The sequence below is a fragment of the Vicia villosa genome, linkage group LG2 (assembly GCF_029867415.1).
Source record: "Vicia villosa cultivar HV-30 ecotype Madison, WI linkage group LG2, Vvil1.0, whole genome shotgun sequence".
In the NCBI taxonomy this organism is placed as follows: Eukaryota; Viridiplantae; Streptophyta; class Magnoliopsida; order Fabales; family Fabaceae; genus Vicia; species Vicia villosa.
Window position 1 is genome coordinate 119,139,720 of NC_081181.1, and position 25,362 is coordinate 119,165,081.

At 31.2% G+C, this 25,362-nt stretch overlaps 2 protein-coding genes across 2 annotated transcripts; both read left to right on the top strand.

Annotated features, from left to right (window-relative positions):
- The first annotated feature begins 923 nt into the window (after positions 1 to 923).
- On the top strand, positions 924 to 8,589 carry LOC131651897 (long-chain-alcohol oxidase FAO4A-like). The gene is made up of 3 exons (XM_058921619.1): positions 924 to 1,377; positions 1,533 to 1,802; positions 6,590 to 8,589. Exons 1-3 carry the CDS (start codon positions 1,036 to 1,038, stop codon positions 8,420 to 8,422), a joined length of 2,445 nt encoding a protein of 814 aa, XP_058777602.1. The 5' UTR covers positions 924 to 1,035; the 3' UTR covers positions 8,423 to 8,589.
- Positions 8,590 to 10,969: 2,380 nt separating this feature from the next.
- On the top strand, positions 10,970 to 13,279 carry LOC131651898 (protein MODIFYING WALL LIGNIN-2-like). The gene is made up of 3 exons (XM_058921620.1): positions 10,970 to 11,383; positions 11,476 to 11,678; positions 12,727 to 13,279. Exons 1-3 carry the CDS (start codon positions 11,270 to 11,272, stop codon positions 12,959 to 12,961), a joined length of 552 nt encoding a protein of 183 aa, XP_058777603.1. The 5' UTR covers positions 10,970 to 11,269; the 3' UTR covers positions 12,962 to 13,279.
- Positions 13,280 to 25,362: the final 12,083 nt, after the last annotated feature.

The following is a 25,362-nucleotide window of genomic DNA, read 5'->3' on the forward strand; positions in this document are numbered from 1 at the left end:
ATGTTTATAATTTTAAATATAAAAAACAGCTCTCTTTGAATGCATCAATGCCAAAATAAAATCCACATCTCATTTCTCAATATATTTTTATATTTCACGTATTTATCTTTCTTTTAGTTCTTCATCATCGAATCTTTGCCTCCCACGTGTAAGCCACCGCACTACCACCACCTCTAATAACAGCCACAATCACCGCCCTTCCCTTTGTCTTTTTTCTCTCTCCAAAACAAAAGAAAAAAATACAGATTTTGTTAGATAGATATATATTGGAGAGGATCCCCTGACCCCACTTATTATTTAAAAAAAAAGAAAAAATTTGACGTGATTGAACTAAAAAATCTTTTTTTAACTATATGATAGTCTATGTTTTTTGCTTTTTTATAACATAAGTATGGGAATTGGTAAAATTTGCGAATTTAACCGATAATCCATTAAATGACGACTACAAAGACTCGATTTTTTTTTTTTTTTATCTATAAGAGGTAGTATTATTCTAAATATCACTCCAAAAAGGGACGGAACCGGTTGGTACCCGAGTTCGATCCCGGCTGGAGTCAAAAACGCCCTGGGGCCACGGTGCCGTCGCCTCCGAGCCCGGGTCCGGATTAGTCACGTGGGGCCCCTTTCCCCCGCGGATACCGGTCGGTTAACACCAAAAAAAAAAAAATAAAATAAATATCACTCCACTTCAAGTAAAAAAAATTGTTAGATAGTGTGATGTTTTTATATAGTTATCCTTTTCTATGTTTCTTAGTTAGAATTTCTCTGAAATTATATACTTTAAATACAGCAGTCCTTTTCTATGTGGTTGGTGGTATAACCATCATTTTCTCTTTGAGACACTTGTCTCTCTCTCTCTTCTCTCAAGCTATTTTCCTTCCACGATATACAACACATATATAATAATTAAATATTCATATTTCTTTCCCTATAAAAACAAACTATAGGGAGATTGTATGTCCATAAAGAGTTAGAAACCATAGTGTATGTGCATTCATAGCTACCATTTTAGACCAGACAAACAAACAAAAACACATGGATATGGAGAGTAGTTTCCATGGTAGCTCTAGAAAGAGCAGCTTCAGAAAAGGAAGCTCTAGAATTGGAAGTTTTAGGTTGAGTTTAGGAGGAAAAGATGAGACAGTGATTGAGCTTGGTAATATTGACACAGAAATACTTCTCTTTGAAAGTGGAGAGATAAAACAGAAACAAAAAAAAGTCACAAACACTCTTTCTCTTAGACAGATGAAATCTCTCACTGCTCTAGCAGATACTATCTTACCTTCTGTCAATGACTTTGATTTTCCGATGAACAACGACGGAGCCGCCGCCGCTTTTTACCATGTTTCTGCCTCCATGGCCGGAACACCTGACCTAGTATATTAATTTTCCTACATATATCTTCCTATTATTACTATACGTACAATAATATATAGTTATATAATAATATATAGTTATATATTCTTGATATTATAGGTGTATGTGTACGTGTGAGTATGAATTAATGTTACGGTTTGAATTGTTATGTGCAGCTAGGGGGTGTAATAAGTGAGAAGTTGAAGCATCCCATGACATGGTTGATGAATATGACGTTGTGGCTTCTGTCTACGTGGTTTGGAACAATTATTTTATGTGGCATGGGTTGCTTATCTACCAAGTTCCCTTTTATACAAGCTTTTCCTGATTTGCCGCTACATAAACGCCAACAGATTTTGATATCTTGGTCTCATAGTTTTTTTCGTCTACTTAGGATGTTGTTCAGATCGGTCAAACTTCTTACTCTCCTGGTCTTCTTCACTCAGGTATGTTTCTTTCTTTTTTTTCTTTTTTTTGTTTAAAATAATAGTTTATCTTATTTATTAACTTTAATTGTAATTTTTCAATAATAATTATTAACATGATAATCTTTACAAAAACAGACGATGAGAGAATAAGAATGATGAACAAACTACTTGCATGATAGTCTAAATTTTTAGAATTAAATTTTCATTTAATATTGATTGGTTTTAATAAAAGAATAATTATTTAATTAAATAACTTATTCCGAGAGTTTGATATGCTGATGAATATATTTGACAAAATATTCATTTTAAAATTTTAAATTTTAATTACTCTAAATACTAATAATTTTTGTGTCAAATCGGTTTATACAGAATACTGTTTTAGGTGAATTCACAACTTACAATTTTAGTCTTTAATTTATGGAAAAGTCAAACATAGTTCTCGCACAACTTTAAAATAATGATTTAACTTGTCTCGATTTATTTAAAAATAAAGTTAGCCATCAATTTATCAATAATTATATGTGTTTAATTATAAATAATAATTTATAAAAAAAATTATTATATCAATTCATAATTAAATAATTAGTCAAACATTCATTATTAGTGATAATCTATATGAGCCTTCACTCAATAGTTTGTTCAAATTTTATTAAATATTATTCCAATAAGCCACATGCATGGTTCCCTCAATAATGGTATTTTTTTCAAGCTCCTTCTTCCTCATGATTATATGCAGCATGCATAATAAATACTATTCAAAATATACTTTTATGTTCTTATGTGTATATATATATATATTTGGCAGAAGAATAGCCACGTACATATATATTCTTTGTGCATACAAAATAAAAACTAAAATGAGAAGGAAAAACAAATAGTCTCATCTATTTTCATGTGATGAAAATTAATTGTCTGGCCTTTATGGTATTTATGACTACAATTTCCACGTTTCTTTTTTATGCAAGTTGGGGGACATGTAATAATAAAATTTTAATTAATTTTTCTACTTATGTCCAAACTTTATAAGCTCATAATATTTGGTAAATAATTAGAGTTTAATATTGACATATTATTTATTTTAAAATATCCTAACAAAATTGAGTTGATATGATAAATTTTTATTAAATAGAATATGTTTTCTTTGTTGACTTTTTCCGTAATAGTTAAAAGAAAAAGAGATAATAACAAAATAAATGAGATATTGATATTGATTGTACTAGATAGTGCAAGTTGCAATGAAAAAGTAGGAACTGATTAAATTTGAAAGGGATAATAAATTGCTTATAATATAGTTGAGATTGGGTTGGTGATAGTGATGATCCTATCTATTGTGAAGAGGCTTTTGTATTTACATGACTTAAGTTATATTGGACGTGACACATTTTCTACCAAAAATCACGGGTTATTTAATTTTAGGTATTTTTTTGGAAATGAGTTATTTATAATTAATTTCATCTACCTTGCACTGCAATGTCATATACCTTCTTAAATCCAATACTACCCTACCCTGCTCCATAAGGAAAACAAGTGAAATTAATGGAACAGTGTATGTACTTTCATATCTATTTATTGTAACAACACTTACGATAGCTACTTATAAAGAAAAAATATGTTAAATATTTTATTTAAATCATCTAACAGTTACAATTACAAATATTTACCTATACACGACTCTAAAATTAAATATTATTTAAGTTAAATATTTTAAATCATTTAGGAGTAGCAATTAACTGATAGTGTATAGACCAATCATCACCGACTGATTAAGACAACGGATAATAAAAACTTTTTTTTTATATCTTCATTTTTAATGAATGAAATAAATTTTAATATTGATAAAAAATTTCATTCGATATTAATAATTAAAATGTGTGTTAGCTTTTTCTCAACTTTAACTAAAGTAGATTATGAGGGAGGAAATTGATGATAAGTCAATTTTAAGGACCGTCTATTTAAAAAAGAATAGTGACACAATTAAGGTCACACGTCTAATATTAATATTATATATTCAACCATACCTTCTCCTGTCAAATTGTATGAAAAAGTCTAAAACATTTTTTTATTAATAATTTTTAATGATAATTTTTTTTAGAAAACTTTCCTATCTTTTATTATTTGAAGTTAATCTTAAAAAGTAAATATGATTTTTTTAAAAATTTATTTATATTTATACCACATATTTAATATTTAATTTAATTACAATTTTAATCCTTTTTAATTTTACATGATTTACAAAGTTAGTCTTTTATTTTAAATTTTAACCATTTGATTTCTTTTTTTATGAAAATCGACAAATTAACTATATTTTAATTTATTTTATTAATAAATAAAGTTCCAAAATATATTTTTAAATAACGAACAAATCATTTAAAATATAAAAATTTATTTTGTAAATTATATAAAATAAAGAATCAAAATTTTAATTAAATCTTAATAGTTTTAGAGCATGCCGAAAATATTGTATGTCTTAAATAACATGTTAATTCTTCTGCCTTTTTTTCAAATTTTCTGTTAGAAAACTTTTTATTTTTCTGTTTTTGTCTAAAAATATGATTTTTGTATTTCTAAAATTTGTGGCTTCTCCATGTTTTAATTTTAGTTTAAAATAAATTTGAAAAATTATTAAGTAAACTCTATATTTTTATATAGGGAAAAAGGGATATGCACTGATAGTGTAAAATATTTTTATACTATCAACTAATTACAATCATGTATCTAATTAAAACACAATTCTAATTTTAAAAAATTAATATAACATGACAAGTATAATGATTTTGATTGGATATATGTGTAAAGTTAGTTTCCACTGTCTTTAAACTCTTTTATATAAATGTAAAAAAATTATGTACATGTTCTAAAAATATAAAATAAGAAATAAAAATATTTGAAAATAAAAATATCATACTTGTTAATTTTTACTTCGGAGTTTTCTCAATATACATTTAAAATGTGCGAATGAATTAAATTTTTTTTAACACTTATTGGTAAAAAAATAATTTATTTTAGCATTTTCAAATAATTTAAGGGGGGTGGAACCAGTTCTGGTGGTGCCAGATAGATTTCTTTCAATAATATAGGGTCTTATGTTCTTGTTGGCTACTTCTCCAAGGAAAACTATTCTTCCTACACACCTCAGATTATTCTTATTCTTTATAAATAAGAAATTAAACTATTCTTCCTACACCCCTCAAACTATTCTTTATACTTATTCTGTAGTTCATGATAAATTTAAAGTATGAATTTACAACTGCATAGTTGTATTTTGACAAAAATAAAATTGTGCAAAAGTAAACTTCAATTTTGTTGTGTATTAGAAAATTCAAAATTGGAATTTTTAAAATAAAAAAAAAAAACCATCGACAAAATTAAAGCTTGAGGCTGTCCAAACCCAGTGGAAGGTTATAAATGGCAAGGAAATTTTTTATATTTTTTAGAAGGGGACAACTTCTCTACCCATCACAAAATGTTGGGTAGTGTACCTCCAATCAATCACATGATTCCATCTCATTTAACACATTTAATTATTTATTAAAATACTACAAATATTTGTTGTTTTCAAAACATTTTACAAAGGATGTAACCTTACCCAACTTTTTGAGTTGGGTAGATAAGAATTGACCAAACATGTGGGGTATGAAAATAATTTAACGGTATGATAAATAATTTTCTTTCTCAATTACTCTCACGGCCCAATAGCATTCAATCTACCCGGCATAGTACATGTAACATGTAAGGATAATGTCCTTTCTATTACCTGGATTTGGAATCTTTAAGTTCCCAACTTGTAGAGAAGGTAAAATATATATTTTTCTTTTTAATTTTAACAACAAATTTTATAGCAAAAGAAAAATTGGATAATAATTTTTTAAAATTTAATTAATAATATAAAATTTTTTAGATTGCAAAATCAATCTTCTTAAAAACTACATTCATTGTCCTAGGTGACACAATATTGTTATGTATGAGTCTTTGCACTCTCTATAAAAGATGCATTGCTTTTGGTACTAGAAAACCAAAAATCTCGAACAAATTATATGAAACCATATGAATTGTCAATATATGATTTCTCATGTTTGGTCACTTTATTTAAAGCGGCTATGAGAACGGTCTGTTTCACATTAAAATTTTCAATAATCAATCCCACTTAAAGAACTTTAATAAAAATCACTTTTAAGAAATACTCACCAAAAACAAACATTCTCATGTGTTATATTTCATAAACTTAAGTGAATATTATTTACTCTAATTTAAATGGTTCATCAAACTCTCTTAAGCTAGTTCTGTTGGTATTGTGTAAGAATATCATATGAAAAAATGCAGGTTTTCAATTTGCGACATTCTATTTATTCATGTCGATGAAATTTCAAACAAATTCATGCAAGTTGCTTTCTATTTAAATCGACATAGAGCAGATGTTAATGCAAGCTGTTTTCTTTTTAAATTGACATAGACCAGTGGCCCCTTGCATGTTTGTGCAATTGATAATAATCAAATTATTTAGGTGAGTTGTTTTAATTAAAACAGTTGTCATCATAGTAGCATTTATTAAGTGATATAGAACCCAGTTTTGACATTCATGCTTTCAGATATTCAATTTACATTTTTCATGTGTCCAAATTTTAAGCACATAACACAAATAGCAATAAATATACAGAAATTTAAAATTTCAGTCATAATCTTTGGCTCAAAATAGATATTGAGAATTATAAGACATAATAACAAACATTTAGTATATTCTTAATTGTACAAGATTTTCTGGTTGTTTGGAATCATGTACTCATCACGAAATGTCACATACTTTTCAGCTAGATGAATCAGAAGACAATTGTTCTTGGAAAGCAATTGGATACTGTGGACCTGATCCAGAATTCAAAGCTCAGTTAAGGAACCATTTTCTACACTCTGACGAAGACGACGAAGATAATGCTGAACAAGCCATAGGACCTCTTTACAAAGGTCTTGTTCATCTGAACCATCCGCGGGACATCACTGTCGATGCTCTAAGACGAGTTGGATTTCCTGTAATGGTTACTCGTCGAAAGGCAAAGGCGGTTGCAAGTTTGTCGTCGCCTTCTTTGGTTATACAATGTGATGCTGTGGTGGTTGGTTCGGGCTCGGGAGGCGGGGTTGTGGCAGGAATGCTAGCGAAAGCTGGTTACAAAGTGTTGGTTTTGGAGAAAGGTGGATATTGTGCTAGGAACAATCTTTCGCTTCTTGAAGGGCCGACGATGGATCAGATGTATCAGTCGGGTGGTTTGGTTGCGACCGATGATATGAGTGTGTTTGTATTATCGGGTTCGACTGTTGGTGGAGGGACTGCGATTAACTGGTCTGCAAGTATCAAAACACCTCAGCATGTGTGCAAGGAGTGGTGTGAGAAACATGAGCTGGAGTTGTTTGAAAGCGAGATGTATCGAGAAGCGATGGATGCGGTGTGTGAGAAAATGGGAGTTCAATCTGAGATAGAAGAGGAAGGTTTTAATAATGCTGTTTTGAGAAAAGGGTGTCAAGAAATGGGATATCCTGTGAGTAATATTCCGAGAAACTCTTCTGCGGATCATTACTGTGGATGGTGTTGCTTGGGGTGCAAGGATGGGAAGAAGAAGGGTACATCGGAGACGTGGTTAGTGGATTTGGTGAAATCGGGGAACGGGGCAATTCTTCCGGGTTGTACCGCGATGAAAGTTTTGCATAAGAAAAAGAAAGGAAGTGGCGAAAAGATTGCGCGCGGCGTGGTTTTTGAATTTGAGTACAAAGGAAGTAAAGACATTTGTGTGGTGGAGTCTAAGGTCACAATTGTAGCTTGCGGAGCACTCAATACTCCGGCGTTGCTTAAAAAGAGCGGATTAAAAAATAATAATATCGGGAGAAACTTGCATCTTCATCCGGTGGTAATGGCTTGGGGCTACTTTCCAGATGCACCTGTAGATTCAGGTGCATCTGAGGTATGGCCCGAGAAATGGAAAAAGAGTTACGAAGGAGGGATAATGACAGCAATGTCATCCGTTGTCGGGGAGTTTGACAAATCAGGATACGGTGCGGTCATCCAAACACCTGCATTGCATCCGGGTATGTTCTCGATTGTAATGCCATGGCTTTCTGGAAGCGATATAAAGGATAGAATGCGGAAGTTCTCAAGAACAGCTCATATATTTGCACTTGCAAGGGATCAAGGTTCTGGAAAAGTGCATTCGCCGAGTAACATCAGTTATCAGATGGGAGATTCAGACGAAGCGAATCTACAGAAGGGAATCGATAAAGTACTGAGAATACTCGCTGCAGCTGGTGCTGAAGAAATCGGAACCCATCATAACAAAGGAAAGACCTTAAACGTAAAAAAAGCGAGTTGTCACGAATTTGAGAAATTCGTTAAAAAGGAAAGCTCAAGGCCGATAAAAGACCTTTCGACGCCGGTGTGCTCGGCGCATCAGATGGGGAGTTGTCGGATGGGATCTGATCCGACACAATCGGTCGTGAAGCAGACCGGGGAAACATGGGAAATGGAGGGTCTTTATGTGGCAGATACAAGTGTGTTTCCAACAGCCTTGGGAGTGAATCCAATGGTCACAGTTCAATCAATTGCTTACTGCACAGCACAATCTGTTCTTCATGTTCTTAAAAGGAAAAGAAGTAAATGAAGAAAACAAATCCTTTCATGCTTTTTGTGATTGTATCCTCAATGCACTAAATGTTCATAGCATTGGGAAGAAAATTCTTGTTTTCCAAAAAAAAAAAAGTTTGAAAATTTGCATTGATTTTGTAGAGTTTCTGTTCAATAATTCAAAAAGAGTGTTAGTGTTCTAAATCTTGTCATTTATTTATAGCAAAGCCTTGAATTTTTCTTTAAAGCTTTTTAAGAACATCAATTCAACTTTTCATCTATGTACAACTAAAAGAAAGCTAACCCCTCTCAAGATTGATCACATTTGTTAAGAATCGTGTCCGACATACTTCAACCATACAAAATCGGCTTAAAAACCAGTTTGTAAAATGAGGAATACCCCTACTTATAAGCATAGGTTCAAAACCTATATTTTCGGACGTGAAAATCTTAACACACGCCTCATGCTCAGAACCTCACGCCCACAACTAGACATTTGGAGTATAGAAATAAACAGTGGATGGACCGATAACGGAAAGCTGATAGCAGATGGTCTATCAGACCTTAAACCAAACTCTAATACCATATTAAGAATTGTGGTTGGGCCTAACTCTGATCCCTCGAAGTAATACTAAAAACCATTGAAAAAATGGCGTATCGGTTTATCACAGAAATAAAATTAGACATCATAAAGAAACTTCTTCACACTTGTACCTCATTTCTCAAAATTAAGGCAATCAAATAAACAGAAAGTCAGAAAGCAAACATTAGATTTGCAACTATTGCATATTTCGTGAATAGTATTATTTCCTATAGTTAAGCAAATAAAGAACAATAAAGATCTCTAACTACCTAGCATTTGTAATAGGGAACCTTTTTTTTATGTAACTTCCAAAATAAGGTAACTCATCCAAACTGAGTATAGCACTAACAGAAAAAGTATCCTTATCTGTTTTTTTGGTAAGTTGTGATTGGCTATTGGTAAAGGGCCACCATCATTGAAAATTATAGGGCTCTTACAAATTGAATGGTAGTAGCATAGCACCAGTTGATAATGATATCCCTGCAATCTTCATCAACAAGAGAACATTTTGAGTTCATTTTCTTTATCTATGATAGGTGCAGAAAGAAAGGAACCAACCACAACATGACCTAGAAAAAAAATGCTATAGATTATTATTCTTCAAGCACCCATTTGCAAGCCATGTTGAATATTTAACTCTAAAATCATCAAATGCAAATAAAGCAATAATCTATTGCATTAGAATCTAATTGGGAATTGGGTTTGGTAAATTAAACAAATCAAAGTCAAATTGAAATGGAACTTACAAATTACAATATTGTTTTATTACAATATGTTTAAGATGCTTTCTTCTTCCAATCAATGCCCACGTGTTTTTGAATGGAATCGAATCTGAGTTATTAAGAGAGTGAATCTTTGAGGAAATGTCGAAGAAAGAACCTAAAATCAAAAGAGGGTCATGGTAATTACAATCAATTTTTTATTTGTCATAAGAAGAGGTGTAAATTAAAGAGAACCTTCACCACATGAACCGATGTAATAGATAACCTATTTCTAAAAGGTGGCAAGTAATTATATATACTTTACTTGATTTACATTAAAATTAAGAAAATACGAAACTTATTCTTAGCATCATCATTTAAAATGACCATTATAGACATATAATTTTAGGAATCAAATTTCTCTAATAATTTATATTGGAGAGACGAGATCAATACATTAATCGATTATTAGTTTAGATCAGACGTTCGAGATTAATAATTGAATTATTTATTACGAGATTTGTCATTTTGTAAACATGTTATTTGTTATTTTTTTGTCAAATAGTCTAGTGACTGAAATTTCATTCTAAATAAGTGAGATGTCTCATATTCAAATCTGTATATCTCTGCAGTCTGATGTCTCTGCATAACTATCAACTAAATTTGTTTAATGAGACTTTAGACAGATTATTTTATCAATATATTAGTATATTAGAATCTATTTAATGAATTAATTTCTAATGAAATTTATTATTTCCTAATCCTAATTGTAACACATCATTTAGTTGTTATTTATATATAACATTATTGTATTATTATATTAATTAGGTATATTTTTTTGTTACCTATTAGAGAAGATTCTAACTCTTAGTTATCTATCAACTAAATTTGTTTAATGAGGCTTTAGACCGATTATTTTATCAATATATTAGTATATTAGAATCTATTTAATGAATTAATTTCTAATGAAATTTATTATTTCCTAATCCTAATTGTAACACATCATTTAGTTGTTATTTATATATAACATTATTGTATTATTATACTAATTAGGTATATTTTTTGGTGAATTCTTATCTACCCTACTCAAAAAGTTGGGTAAGGTTACCTCCTTTGTAAAATGCTTTGAAAACAACAAATATTTGTGGTATTTTAATAAATAATTAAATGTGTTAAATGAGATGGAATCATGTGATTGGTTAGAGGTACACTACCCAACTTTTTGTGATGGGTAGAGAAGTTGTCCCCATATTTTTTTGTTACCTATTAGAGAAGATTCTAACTCTTAGTTATCTATCGTATCTTGGTAATAAACCATTTGCATCAAGCTGTTGATTAGCTAGCTAGCTAGCCTCAAGACAAAAGGAAAAGTTTCCAAATTGGTTTTCCATAAAATCATAATACAATCGGTTAGGAATGGTATCTCCTTCAAAACAATGATAGACAAATTTGGAAACAAGCCTCAACTACCAAAAAAACTCAATGAAAAACACTTTCAAAACACCAACTCATCTTTTTGTTTCTTGAGTAGTTTCCTTCCAACTAATATTCTTTATTGTTACTATTATTATTCTCTCTTCATAAAAACAATCATATCTCCATGGAAACTCCTCCTAGATGCAAATTTGCATTTATCTTTTCAATCTTCATCTCAATTTTTCTTGGCTTGGTTTCATTCATTTTATGTATAGCTTCTGAAATTAAGAGGAACAAGGTAGAATGAGTTCTTCTCTGAAATTAAGGTTCATGCTTTGCTTCATTGTGAAACAAATTTTGATGTTTTAATTTTTTTTTTTTGTTTTGTAGAAAGAAGATCTTAGATGGAATGGAAAAGTATGTTATTTGCCATCAAGTCAAGCATTTGGATTGGGAATTGCATCTTTGATTAGTTTATTTTTGGCTCAAATCATTGGAAATTCAATATTGTTCAAGAATTCTTATTCAAGAAGAAAAATCAATGCACAATACAAGCTTCCTTTCATTGCAAGGCTTCTAATTTTGATTTCTTGGTAAGTTAACAATTTTTTTTGCTAAATTTTTTTTGTTAGTTGTTACTTCTTATTCAATTATTATAGACTTATGAAGGAAACCATAATGCTTGCTTAATTATTGGCTTGTTAGAAATTGACATAATGCTTGCTACATATTTTTTAATAGATGAATGCAACCAAAATCTACAAAAGAGACATGCTACCATACAATCTAGTTGTCATATTGATTTTTTTCTTTCTTTTGTTCTTTTTTTTTACTAATTTTGACTATGATATAAAACTACAACATTCTATTATATTAGTGCCACGTGGCTTGGTATTACTGGATACAGGTTGGAATGATGAATCATTTTAGATGGGAAACAAACCAAATTTAACATGGGACAGTTGGTCTGTTTCATGTTCTAGATATTGTCTATTCTATAAATATCCTGATTTTTTTTTGCCTTTGTATGAAAAACAATTTAATTTTTAGATTATATATATTTTCCTTTTTAAGTTTTATATTATACAAGAAAATTCACAAATAGCATTGATTGATTTTCGGAGAATTCGATAGACACAGATTAAATAAATTTTTTCTTGTAATAGAATTTTCTTTTATATATATATATATAAGTGTCTGATACGACTAGACCTCTAAGTCTAACTACCAAATCTCTTATCATTTTGACCAATGTTGATGAACTCAAATCATATCATACTTAATGTGAGGAAATTGGTCTTCCTAGATGTGTCAATTCTATGGACAATTTATTTTACAATTATGTTATAGGTATCAACTTTCCACGGCTAATTAGATTAGTCATAGTAAGAAATTCTATCGAGCCCAAAAGATAGATTTTTCTATTTCAATCGGAAATAATTTTGATACACATGAAATAGATATCGAAATCCTCATAATTTGCTTAAGGTGTCTGAATTCTTATCTTTCAGACCAATTATGTGTTCGTCTGGTCCAATTATATATTATATATTTGCTTTGGAATATGTTAAATATCTTGAAATTTACCTTTGAAATATGCCAAAACATAAATCTAAATTTGGTATTGGTCATACTTGGCAGGCTAAGCTTTGGAGTTACAACTATCTTACTAATAGCAGCCACAAGCATGAACAAAACACAACCCTATGGAGCAGGTTGGTTAAATGGTGAATGCTACTTAGTCAAAGGAGGAACCTACACAGGCTCAGCCATATTAATTCTAGTCACATTATCCTCTATAACCGGTTCAACTTTATCAACAATAAAAACCAATAAAGCAGACCAAGATAGCAAAATACATGCACAAATGGGGTAACATAAATTACATTATATTAGAATTTATTCTAGAAAACAAAATTATACAATAAGATGCCTTACAAGTTGTAGAGAGAAGGATCCAAGGCAACGAAATTCATTAACTTGCTTATCTTTTGTCCTAAGGAATAACTTTATTTTTGGAGTTATAGTAAAGAAAGAGACACTTTATTTGTACACGTTCTCTATAAGGTAGTGACTGCCTCATAGAGGAACTGTTTTAGATCCCACCTGCATATATTATTGATAAATGTTTTGTATAGGAGTATTTAATTTTCAACTACCAAGTTGGATTAATTCATTGTTTTATTTATTTTTATATGCCTAGGGTCTTAGGCCATGTAATGAATGAAAATATAACTTTAAAAAAAGGCATGACTCTGTGAACTAGGCCAGGTCATATATATTTCTTTCTGAAGGATTGCTGGACCTTAGTCAGCATTTTGATTCTCAATAATAAGATCGCATTTAGTTTGGACTCTATTTATGGTAATAAAAAAACAGCTAAGTACTACGTTGTGATTAAAAAAAAATTAATGATTTCTCTTTCCTTAAAGAGTTTGATTTTTTTTTTATATATTCGCACCGGTTTCGACTCACCACAGGTGGGCCACTAATTCGGCTCGTACGTAGAGGCATGCACACTGACCAAGCAAGATTGTTCCGTCTGGGAATCGAACTCGATATTCCCCGAGTACATTCTTGGACGGGGTTCTTTGCCAATGGAGTTCAACCGCTTGGTTTTTTTTTTCTCTTTGTTCCATAATTGCATGTGTAATCTGAATTTTGGCACATAATTGCACATTTAATTTCAATTATTTATTTTTAGTTTAATTATTCTTATTCATATAACTTATTTATCGTCATTAAATATGATACATGAGAATGACATCTTTATGTGAGAACATGAGAATGCATCTGAACCATTAAAATACATGATGGAGGAGAGAAAAAAAAAGAGTGACACATAATTTCCACCATTTATTTTAAAATTTAATTGATGTGATTCATTCTCATGTTCTCACATAAAAATGTCATTCTTATGGATCATATAATTTTCTTTATCCCTAATTATAAAGTTCTTTTGCATTTTTTATTATTTAATACAATATTTTTTTACAAATTCTTAAATACTCAAACCCTCCATTATTTACCAATCTTGTGATTGCATGTTCTAACATTTGGCATCAAACCCTCCAACATGAATTCTGTCTCCAATGAGAGAATCTCCACAAACCTATCAAACCTTGATATGAATAACTACAACAAATGGTGCAAGCCAATGAAGGAGTTGTTTAGCTACCAAGATGTTTTTGAAGTGATCAATAATAGGGTGAATTCCCTTGTTGAAGGTGCAACTAATGAACAATGAGCAATGCACAAGGAAGAGAAGAAGAAAGACTTCAAGGCATTGTTCTTGATCCATCAATGTGTGGATGTGATAACTTCGAAAAGGTTGGTGATTTCCAATCCTCGAAGAAAACATGGGAAATTCTAGAAAAAGGCATATGTTGGATCTGATAAAGCGAAGGTGGTGAAGTTACAAGCTCACAAATGTTGGCTTGAATTGATTCAAATGGAGGAAAAGGGGACAATCAACAATTATGTGATGAGGATTACTCGATTGGTGAACCAAATCAAGGCGTGCAGACAAACTATTATTGAGCAGAAGGTTATGTTAAAAATCTTATGTTCTTTGACAATATTGTGGTGGCGATTGAGGAATTAAAGGATCTTGCGACATTAAGCAAAGAGGAGCTTTAAAGCTCTCTTAAGGATCATGAGCAAAGGATGGATGAGAGAAATAACAACAAGGCAAAGGCAGAGATTGCTTTGCAAGCTCAGCTCAATTGGAAGAACAAGAAGTCGAAAGAAAAATAGCCCATGAAGAGTAAAGGGAATTCTTAGAATTTTTGTGCAAGAGAGTCTCGTAATACGAAGAATTCGACTTGTCAAAAGGGAGATATAGCAGCTGCAACAAGAATTGTGGTCAAGGAAACTTTAAAGGTGAAAAGAGAAAGTTTGGCAAGAGCAAGACATAATGCTAAAATTGTCAAATGTTTGATCATTTTGCAAGAGATTACAATGCGAACAAGAAAGACACTACCACAAAAAGTGATACCATAGCGGTCGAAGAAGGGCTACCACAATGGTTAACCAACCATTGTGAGGTAAGGTATGGTTGTATGTATGTTGCTTTTCACCACGGTTGCACGACCGTTGTGATAAACTATGTAGTGCGCTACCTAACCCAACGGTTGACGTAAACATTCGTTGTCATAAATATAGGGTCATGGGTTTGATACCCAACTGCAATCAAAATTAAAGCATTTAAAAAAAATTACATTTCACAATAGTTATTTGTTCAAACCGTTAAGATATATGTAAGAGTTTATTATAAAATATGGGATTTCTTGTTTTTCCATGCCCCTCATTAACCATCTCCAACAATTCAAATAGATTTTTAAGATAATAATCTGAAAAATTAAATATTCTTAAAAAACAACTTATACGATCCAATGTTTTTTGAATTACATGCATATTGTAATTCATGATTTCCTCATTAACCCATAAAATTTGATTCAATCCCAAATTCTTCAAAGTAATGATGATGAATGGATGTCTTCTAAGTCTTTCACACAAAATTTGATTTCCTCTTTTTTTTTCCTAGTTTATTTTGCAAACATCAAGCTTTGTGTGAAAGACTTAGTCTGGCATTCATTTATCAACATTGTTTTGAAGAATTTGCGGCATTGAATCAAATTTTATATGCTAAAGAGAAAATTATGATTTACAAGAAGCATGCAATTCAAAAATACATTGGATCGTCAAAGTTGATTTTCAAGAATAATTTAATTTTTCTGATTATCATACACTATTAAAAAATTGTAATTTAGAGAGGAAAATTAGTGAAGGACGTAAATCCCTCCCTAATTGGGATGAATTTTGTGAGGACAAATTGCGTACAAGATAAAATGGGAATAAGAAAAGTTAGCGAAGAAAGTTGTGAGGTAATTAATAGGTCACAAAAATTCCCTCACAGATTCGATAAAAGTAAATTTAGTGAAGGAATTTGAGAAGAATTTTTTTCTCACAAATTTTTCCCTCATAAACATGTTAAATGTTTTTATGAGGGAAATATTCTCTCTCTATATTTTTTTATATAGACTAAATTGTACTTAAGTTTTTTATTAATGACATTGTAATTTAAATTTTAAATATAAAATAATTTTTATTAATTTTTCTTATAATTGTTAATTTCCAAGCATATATATATATATATATATATCTTTAACTTTTTAAGTTTCCCACTCTTTCTTTTGTCAAAAAAAAAAAGTTTCCCACTCTTTCATAAGCCATTTTCAGTTTCCCTCTTTCATAATAAAATTTCATTTTAATAATCATTTTTCTTTTTCCCCAATTAAACTTCTTCACATTTAGTCTTCTCACTTTAGTTTTCTCTTGCAACCCAACCTTAATCCCTTACCATTGTTTCCAACAAGCTACCATGAACACTCTGACAGCATGACTCTTTCTTTTTTATTTCTTTTTCTCTCTCGCTCACTCAAAAATCTACCACCACCCGTGCAACAATTTTGGAGGGGTAAAGGTTAGATTACCCAATTTCTTTTGGATTTAATCACTCTTTAGAAAATTTCCCTCTTTTTTATAACTTTTTTCAAGGTAGCAATTTGTAACATAATTTCTTCTCAATTTCAATTTCATGATTTCTTTAACTTGATGGTTTTAATGTGCTTTGTCAGATTGGATATACAAAAAAAACTAGAAGAAAAAACAAGAAGAGCCAATTTTTAGGAGCAATAACATTAGAGGTATGAAGTTCTTGATTTCATTTTTTTAGGTTGTGTTAAGGTAAAAATATGTTTTAAGTTTTTATATCCCTTGAATCTATTTTTTTCTCCTTTCTGTCTCATCCATGTGTTGTGGTAGTGCAAGTTTTCTTTGGGCAAATTGAAATTGATTTCCTTTTATACTCTAGATTTAATGTGTTAGATTTTAAATGTGAGTTTTGATCTGTTTGGATAAGTATTCCACCTCTGTTACACTGTGTGCATCTGAATGAGAATGAATAGTTTGCAATTTTGTATCTTAATTATTTTTCAGGCCATTCTGCCATATAATAACCTGCTCATGTTAATGGATCGTTTCTATTGTGTTTTTGTGTTTATTTATTCATAGCTAACTAGTAATATGAGCATCTTATGATATCAAATAACAAGCTAAAGCAACACAATACTCATCAAATCTTTATTTTTCAATCCCTTTAGTCTATTTATGTCAACTGAATTCAACTTATATAAAGCCTAGCTGAAAATTTTGTAGTCAGTAGCATTTGACTATATGTGTATCGTAATGCAGAATTTTATGTTTATCCTTATTCTTCATGGAATATGGGAGGAATTTCATTATGTAATAGGCCACTTGGCAGGATCTTGTGTATTTTGAATTAATAAATATTTACCAAAATGTAGGGATCATATTTATTTACTATTGGACTTTTGTTTCTATTTACAATGTTTATTTGTTGCTGTTAAGTTATATGTTGTGTTGTTCCAATGGTTTATCGGTTATATCGTGTTGAAGAAGTAATTCCATTTGTTTAAGTTATAATATTTATATAGATAGCAGTTTCCACATGATGATGGTGATAACAGAGCTCCTAAAGCTATAATTACAGAGACTGTTTTGTCAGTCCTATTGTTCTTAAGCATAGTTGACAAATGCTATATAGTTATGACAAATCCTATATACAGGGACTATTTTTGTCAACAAAAAACCTTATTATCAAAGATATTCTAATATTTGTTAATAAAATAACCAAGTTGTTTCATATTGGTTGTTGATTTTTCTACTTAATTGCTTCAATATCTTCGGCTTATATAGGAATGATACCTATTAAGAACATGTGTTTAATACTATTATAGTTATGATATGACTTGGGAAATATTTATAATATTAGTGTTTTATATTGTGTATTATTTATTTTAATTTTTTTGATATATTAAAATCATTAGTATTCTTATTATTATAAATTCAATTAGGCAGAAAATTTATGATTTTCATAATTTCATGCAGGTTTTCACTTATTAGTGAGGGAAATAACCCCTCATAAAAACAAATATTTATTCATTAACATGTACTAGATACTGACGAATTATAATCGTCACTAAAATATTCATAATCATAATTAGTGAGGAATTTCTTTTAAAACTTTAATGACGGATATTTAAATATAGTGGCGGATTTATTCCGTATTAATTTCTGACGGAACTTGAAATCCCTCACAAAGAGTTTGCGATATCGAAATTCGGTACGGATATTGGTAAGTCGCTAAATCCATCAGTAAAGTGTTTTGTGAGGGAATTTTACTATATTAGTGACGAATTCCTTCCCTTTCTAAATTACATTTTTTTTAATAGTGATATCAAAAATCTATTTAAACGAATGCAAGTTTAATGAGGGGATAGTGAAACAAACAATCACATATGATATAACAAACTCACTAACATACACATTAGCTAATCAACATAGATTAAGAGAACTTGATAACTAACAGTTCCTGGAAACTATGAAGAGGATAAAGTAGAAGGAAGAGTAGAAAACAAGAGTTCACTATGTTAGAACAAGATTTGGTTCTACATTTAATCTCTAGTTTTGATGATAACAACACATATATTTTATATGTAACAATTTTGTAATCTAATAGTTTCTTAGGTATATAGATATCGTATTTTGTTTGATTCTGGATAGCCATTTGGAAATTTCATCAGAATCAGTGCTGACACACCTCAAAAGAAGTATTACACCAGTTTCTAAAGATACATCAGCAGTTCTGAAGAATGTTGAATGTTAGCTAGAAAAGAATCTCCATGTATTTCTCAGATAAGCTACTTCTTTCAGATTAGAAGTCAAGATTTCCAACTCAGATAAGCTTTTGCTTCCAGCTCTGAAGACAAGGCTCTAACTCTGAAGACTCTAATACTATTGGAACTCTCATCTAACGTGATCTCTTCTGTGTTCATCATCACTTCAGACCAGAAGAATGTCATTAAGAAGAAAAGATCATAAACTTGCACAAGAAGATAATAGTACAATAGTACAGTACCAATTCCACGATGGTGAAAATGTATCTACGACCAAAGGAATTTGTGTGCTCTTTGTCTCCCACGATCTACATATTACCGTTATGGCAGCTGGCAATGATAGTGACATCATGTCCTTCTCAACGGTCAACTTTTCGGGCATATGTATAGAAGCACTATCCCATTGAAGAGAAGGTTGAATTACAAGAACGTGAAACAAGAAAGAAGAGAAAGAAAACTATTTGAGAGATTTAGGTTTGTATGATTGTTTACATGTCTTTTCTTTTATTTTCTTGATTTTGATTTTATTTTTCACTTTTGTTCTTATTTTTGCTTTTATTATTTATCTCATATTTCATATTTATTAAATGGGTGGGGAATTATTCTCTTATGTGTGAATCTAAAACCCTAACTAAAACGCTTTTAATGAAAAGCAAGAGTTTGATGAGGCTTCTGAACCTTTAACTGGGGATGAAGTTTATTAACGGTAGAAACACATTAATGTTGTCTTCGGGAAGAGATAAAAAATAAAAAGGGGCAGTTGCGAAAAATATATGGAAAAAGAGGTCCATCTTCTTTGATTTTCCTTATTGGTCAAGTCTTGATGTTTGACATTGTCTTGATGTGATGCACGTGGAGAAAAATGTGTGTGATAGTTTGATTGGCAGACTTCTAAATATTCCAGGCAAGACTAACGATAGTAATACTTCTCGTCTTGATATGGAGGCGATTGGTATACAAAAATAGTTGTCTCTAATAGAGAAAGTAAAAAAGAACTTATCTGCCTCCAGTATGTCACACTCTATCTAACAAGGAAAAGAAAATTTTCTGCGAATGTTTGCAAGGTATTAAAGTTCTGCAAGGTTACTCATCAAACATCAAGAAACTTGTATCAATGAAAGATATCAAGTTAATTGATGTAAAATCTCATAATTGTCATGTACTGATGCAACAACTTCTACCAGTGGCTATCCGTGGGATCCTACCAAAGAATGTGAGAGTAACTATAACGATGGGATATCACATTTCGACTTAACCAAACAAACATACTTATATTGCATTCAACAAAGATACATAGCATTCGGAAACAAAACTTTATCCAACAACTTCCAATTTCAACTTATAAACATCTTTCAATTCAACTTAAAAAGATGTCATCATGGAATACCACAATTAAATAATAACTACTAACCCCCCGAGTGCTACGTATCAGAGCATTAAACACCAACTCGACTTGCCATAAAGCAACATAAAGACTTCACATTAATAACCTCGAACATCCACGACTAATCTTGAGTACCTGCCCATTTCCCATGGTAGGGGAAATATCAGCAAAGGGGTGAGATATCTTACAATATAAAGGAATGCATGATAAATAATATAGGAGATATAGATCATACATAATTTCACCAATTCACATCGCATAACATCTTACAACAATTTTCATCGCAAAACAACTTATCAATATAATACAACTTTCAAAACGGCAATAATGTCATTAATCAATTAAGACAACATATACAAATTCATAATTATACTATCATCACGTCACAACAAACATATCATCATCTCAACAATACAAACCACATAATCAACTTATGAAATGGAAACAATGTCAACAATCAACCATGACAATATATGCAATTCACAACTAAGATTCCAACACATCACGACAAACATCTCATCATCACGTCACAACAAACATCTCATCATCTCAACAATCCAAACACAATTCAAATGCAATTCAAATGCGACTCGAATGTGACTTAAACTTATGCATATGCATGTGGTACCATTGGAGTAAAAATCCCACGTCTCAAATTTGCCATTGGGCACACGTCGCTATTTGCCATTAAGGCCTCGTCACTTTTGCCATTAAGGCCACGTCTCTTTTATGCAATGGATGTAACTCAATGAATGCAACATCCACACAAACACAACATACATCACAACAATACGTCACAACATAGTATAAATCACCGTCAAACATTATCAATTAAATGTCGAGCTTCAACAACAAAAATCATCATCATCATTCATAAGAATGTGTCACTTCACAATCACGTCACAATCACAACTTATCAACATTGACCATTGGGTCTACGACAACAACGACAATTCAACATATTACAACAACAAAAACAACAAATCCATCATATTACAACAACAACAACAAATTCATCATGTTACAACAACAACAACAAATTCATCATGTTACAACAACAACAATTCATCATGTTACAATAACAAAATTTTGTCTTATTAACAACAAACATCAACAAGTTCATCATATTAGCAACAAACATCAATAAATTCATCATGTTAACAACAAACATCAATAAATTCATCATGTTAACAACAAACGTCACAAATTACACAATTCAAGTAACGACATAACATGATTAGTTCAACTTCTTAATTAAGGTATATTCATTGTTAATTCATTACAAAGCATCATTATCTCATCATAAGGATGGTGCATATCATCATCTCAATAGCATTGTATCATCATAAGAAAACATACATCAAGTTATACCACAACATGGTTACGTCAATTCATAGCAAAGGGCATACTTCATATGTTAACACAACATAGTTCATCACTTAATCCTAATAAAAATAATAGGAGACTATAACCTATGAATCATGTCATTGCATCATGGTATAGTTCATTGCGTTAGTTTTCCAACGCTTCGAACGGTGCATCAATCGGAGTCTGGAAAAGTCAAGTTATGGCCTTTACAAAAATCTGTCAAAATTGGATGATGTTTAGGTCGAAGTAGACATTCCTTAGGTCGATGCAAACTGAAGGAAACCAGATTTCTGCCTTTTTGGGTTGCTTAGGTCGATGCAGGCTCTATGTAGGTCGACGCACGCTGAAGGAAAATAGATCCCCACCTCTACGGGTCTGTTTAGGTCGACGCAGCTTCTGTATGGGTCGACCCAGGCTGCGTGAAAACTCAGAATTCACTATTTTTCTTCCCTAATTCCCTCATACAACAACCACTAACCCTCGTATAATTTATACATCAATTAACAGCAATTTAGCACACATATAAGGTTCCTCAACATGTTCCTAACCATGGGTTCACATACAAACATCATCCAACATACTTAGAATCACAATTTCATGAAAATCTAGTATGAACCCTAACAACTTCAAATTCAATTTTCACACAATCATGGATAACAACATACAATCAAAACCCCATCATATAAACCTCTATCAATTCCACCAAATGCTCCACAAATCATTCATCAACAACATCAAGATTGCAATTCTCACACAAACATGGATATTCAATTATGAAGTATAATCTCTACCATACCCATTATCATGCCAACCCTTAGAGAGTAAGAACTCCGCCCTTACCTTAGCAAAAGTTTCACCTTCTTCAATGGAGTCCTTCCTCTTCATGTCATAGCTTTCCTCTTTCTTCCCTTATTTCTCTTCTATCTCTTCTTTCTCCAAATGAGTTATGATACTAAATCTCTAAAACCCTAACCTTTACTATCTCACTAATGGGCTTAACTCATAACCCATCCATTGTGTTATATTTCTTCCACTTAGGCCCAATTCATAATATTCCTCTAATTACTCAATTAAGCCAAATAACACACATAATTAAATAATCACATAATATAACAAATATTATTCCCAATAATATTCCACAATTACGATTGCTCCATAACTTAATTAATTCCAACTCGCGATTTATATTTCTCCAGCTAATCCGATTGATTAATCCGACCATAAACTTAACTTCTCAAATCAAGATATTAATCCAATTACGCCTTAAGAATAATACCGATAAATCCCGACTTCGACTAATTCCAACGAATAAATCCTAGATTTAATTTAATTAAATAATTAGTTAAATTCAGGGCGTTACAAGATTGTGCTTGTTCTTCAATTCCATATGTAATAAAGTTCTTGATTTCAAAAATTTAGATGAATTAGAAGATGAGGCTGCCATAATCTCTTTGTGGTCTCATTTATTTAATGTGGATGTATCCAATAGAGCGATATATGAAGATCTTAAAAGGATATACGAAGAATCATCACTGACCGAAAGCTTTGATTGTTGAAAGGTACATTACTGAAGAAGCTGTTGAGTTTTGTGCAAACTATTTGTCCGAAGCAGATTCTACAGGCATTCCAAAGTCTCATCACGCTGATCACACAGACGGAAGATGTAGTTATTCAAGCACATTTCTATATATTGAATATTATAAATGAATTTCAACCTTTCATAGATACTCACAAAAGACTTTGAGGGAAAATATCCCCGAATGAGTGACAAATTGTTGTTGATAGAGTATAAAAAGAGATTCATAGATGTGTTTAATAAAAGTGTATCTAATGATCGTAGTGCATCTGAGATACTTAAATGGTTGTCGTACGAGCCAAAATTTTATGTCATTACTTGAACTGCATACGACATTGGTCATTATACCTTTTATGCAAAATCAAAAGATGTTCGTAGTACAACGCAAAATAGTGGGTTATCCTTGAAGCCGAATCGATGTATTTATCTAATTCGATAGTGGGTTATAGTCATTATACCTTTTAAAGTGGATTATTTAAATGCAAGTGGTTTCCTAATAATAATAATGGTGTACACATTGATAACTTAGGATTCACACAGTTCGACCTTGGCAAGGCATCTTTTATGACTGAACTGTTCATCATGGCTTCTCAAGCAATATAAGTTTTCTATGTTATCGACCCATGGACATATTGAGGAAATTGTCAATCGTTCTCCAAGGAAAACACATTCCTCTTAATGATGAAAGTCTTGATATTTCGTCTACACCTTCTTACACAACACAAGTTCCTACCTCATATGATAAAGTTGATGGAGATGTTGTCCATGCTATTTGAATCAATCATGTAGAAGGCATTTGGGAAAATTAACAAGTACCTAATTTATTCTTTATTCATAATATATTCATATATGTTATAGTTTCCAAGTATTTTTACTAACAAGTATAATTATTTGAAATTATAGGTCTTTAGAGTCAAGACACCAAGACACCAAAACACCAAGTTATAATTATGTGATGTTATGTAATGTGTAAACTGTATATTATTTGTTATGAAAAGTTGTAGGATGTTTGTTATGGTACAATGTAATATGATACAATTATGTGATATTATGAATATGATACAATTAATATTATTCGGATAACTTTATCACAAATGAGAGTTTTATTTTCTACAAATGTGAGTTTTATTTTCTGCTATGATATGGTGAACAATAATACAGGTTAAAAATGGGATTAATTATAAAAGAAGGATAATATTTGTTAATAATGCAGAAAATTTAACAACGGTTATAGTCATGATTGTTATAATATCTCGTGCACTGTCCAGAAAAAATAAATATCAAAACGGCGTAGCTGGAAATTGAACCCAAGACCATTAAATTTATCACAACGGTCTTTTGGAAAACTGTTGTGATAGGGAGCGCGCTTTCTAGTTTATTACAACAGCTAATGGGCTGTGATTGTAATTATCATATATTCAACGACACTATACATAACAACGTCTGGGCCTGCATTGTTATATTTCTTTCCCAACTATTGTTAATTGGGTTTTCGGTAGTAGTGAGGGTTACACTCATACTAGGTCTGTTCAAAGTTGTCTTTATGGTAGGGCTAGCCCCTCACTGTGCTGACAATTTGGATGTGATCCATGACTATAGGAACCTTAATGTAGAACCTGTTTCACCTGTGGTGACCTTATCAATCCACGAGACTTACGTTTCAAGTGGTGGTACTAAGGTCCCACCTAGATGAGGCTTATCCCAAAAGGTCACCTTGGTAAGGTCAGCCCTTAATCATGGTAAGAATTTTGGTATGGTCTATGACTCTAAGACCCCTTATCCCAAAATCCTATAACTTGCATGTGACAAGAATTAGGTAGTACAAAACTTAGAACCATCATGTCGTAGGAAGGCTTCCCGAATAAGGTGTTCTTATCCCTAAACCCTTAGGGGTTCCCTTTTGTCTGTCATTTCTAAACCTGCAAGGGTTTTCGTTTGACTCTTATCCCTAAACTCGTAAGGATTTCCTCTTGTTTGTCTATCCATAAACCCTTAAGGGTTACCTTTTGTCTCTCACAATCCCTAAACTCTAAAAAAATAAAAAGTATAATCATCGACAATATTTTCTATGCCAAAAATAAAAAATAGTAGTGTTTTTAAAAATTATTCCTAAAAAATGAATGTTTAACACGCTTTTTTATATTGAGCACTGTTAAATTGTCTATAGAAAGAATAATCTAGAAAGTTAA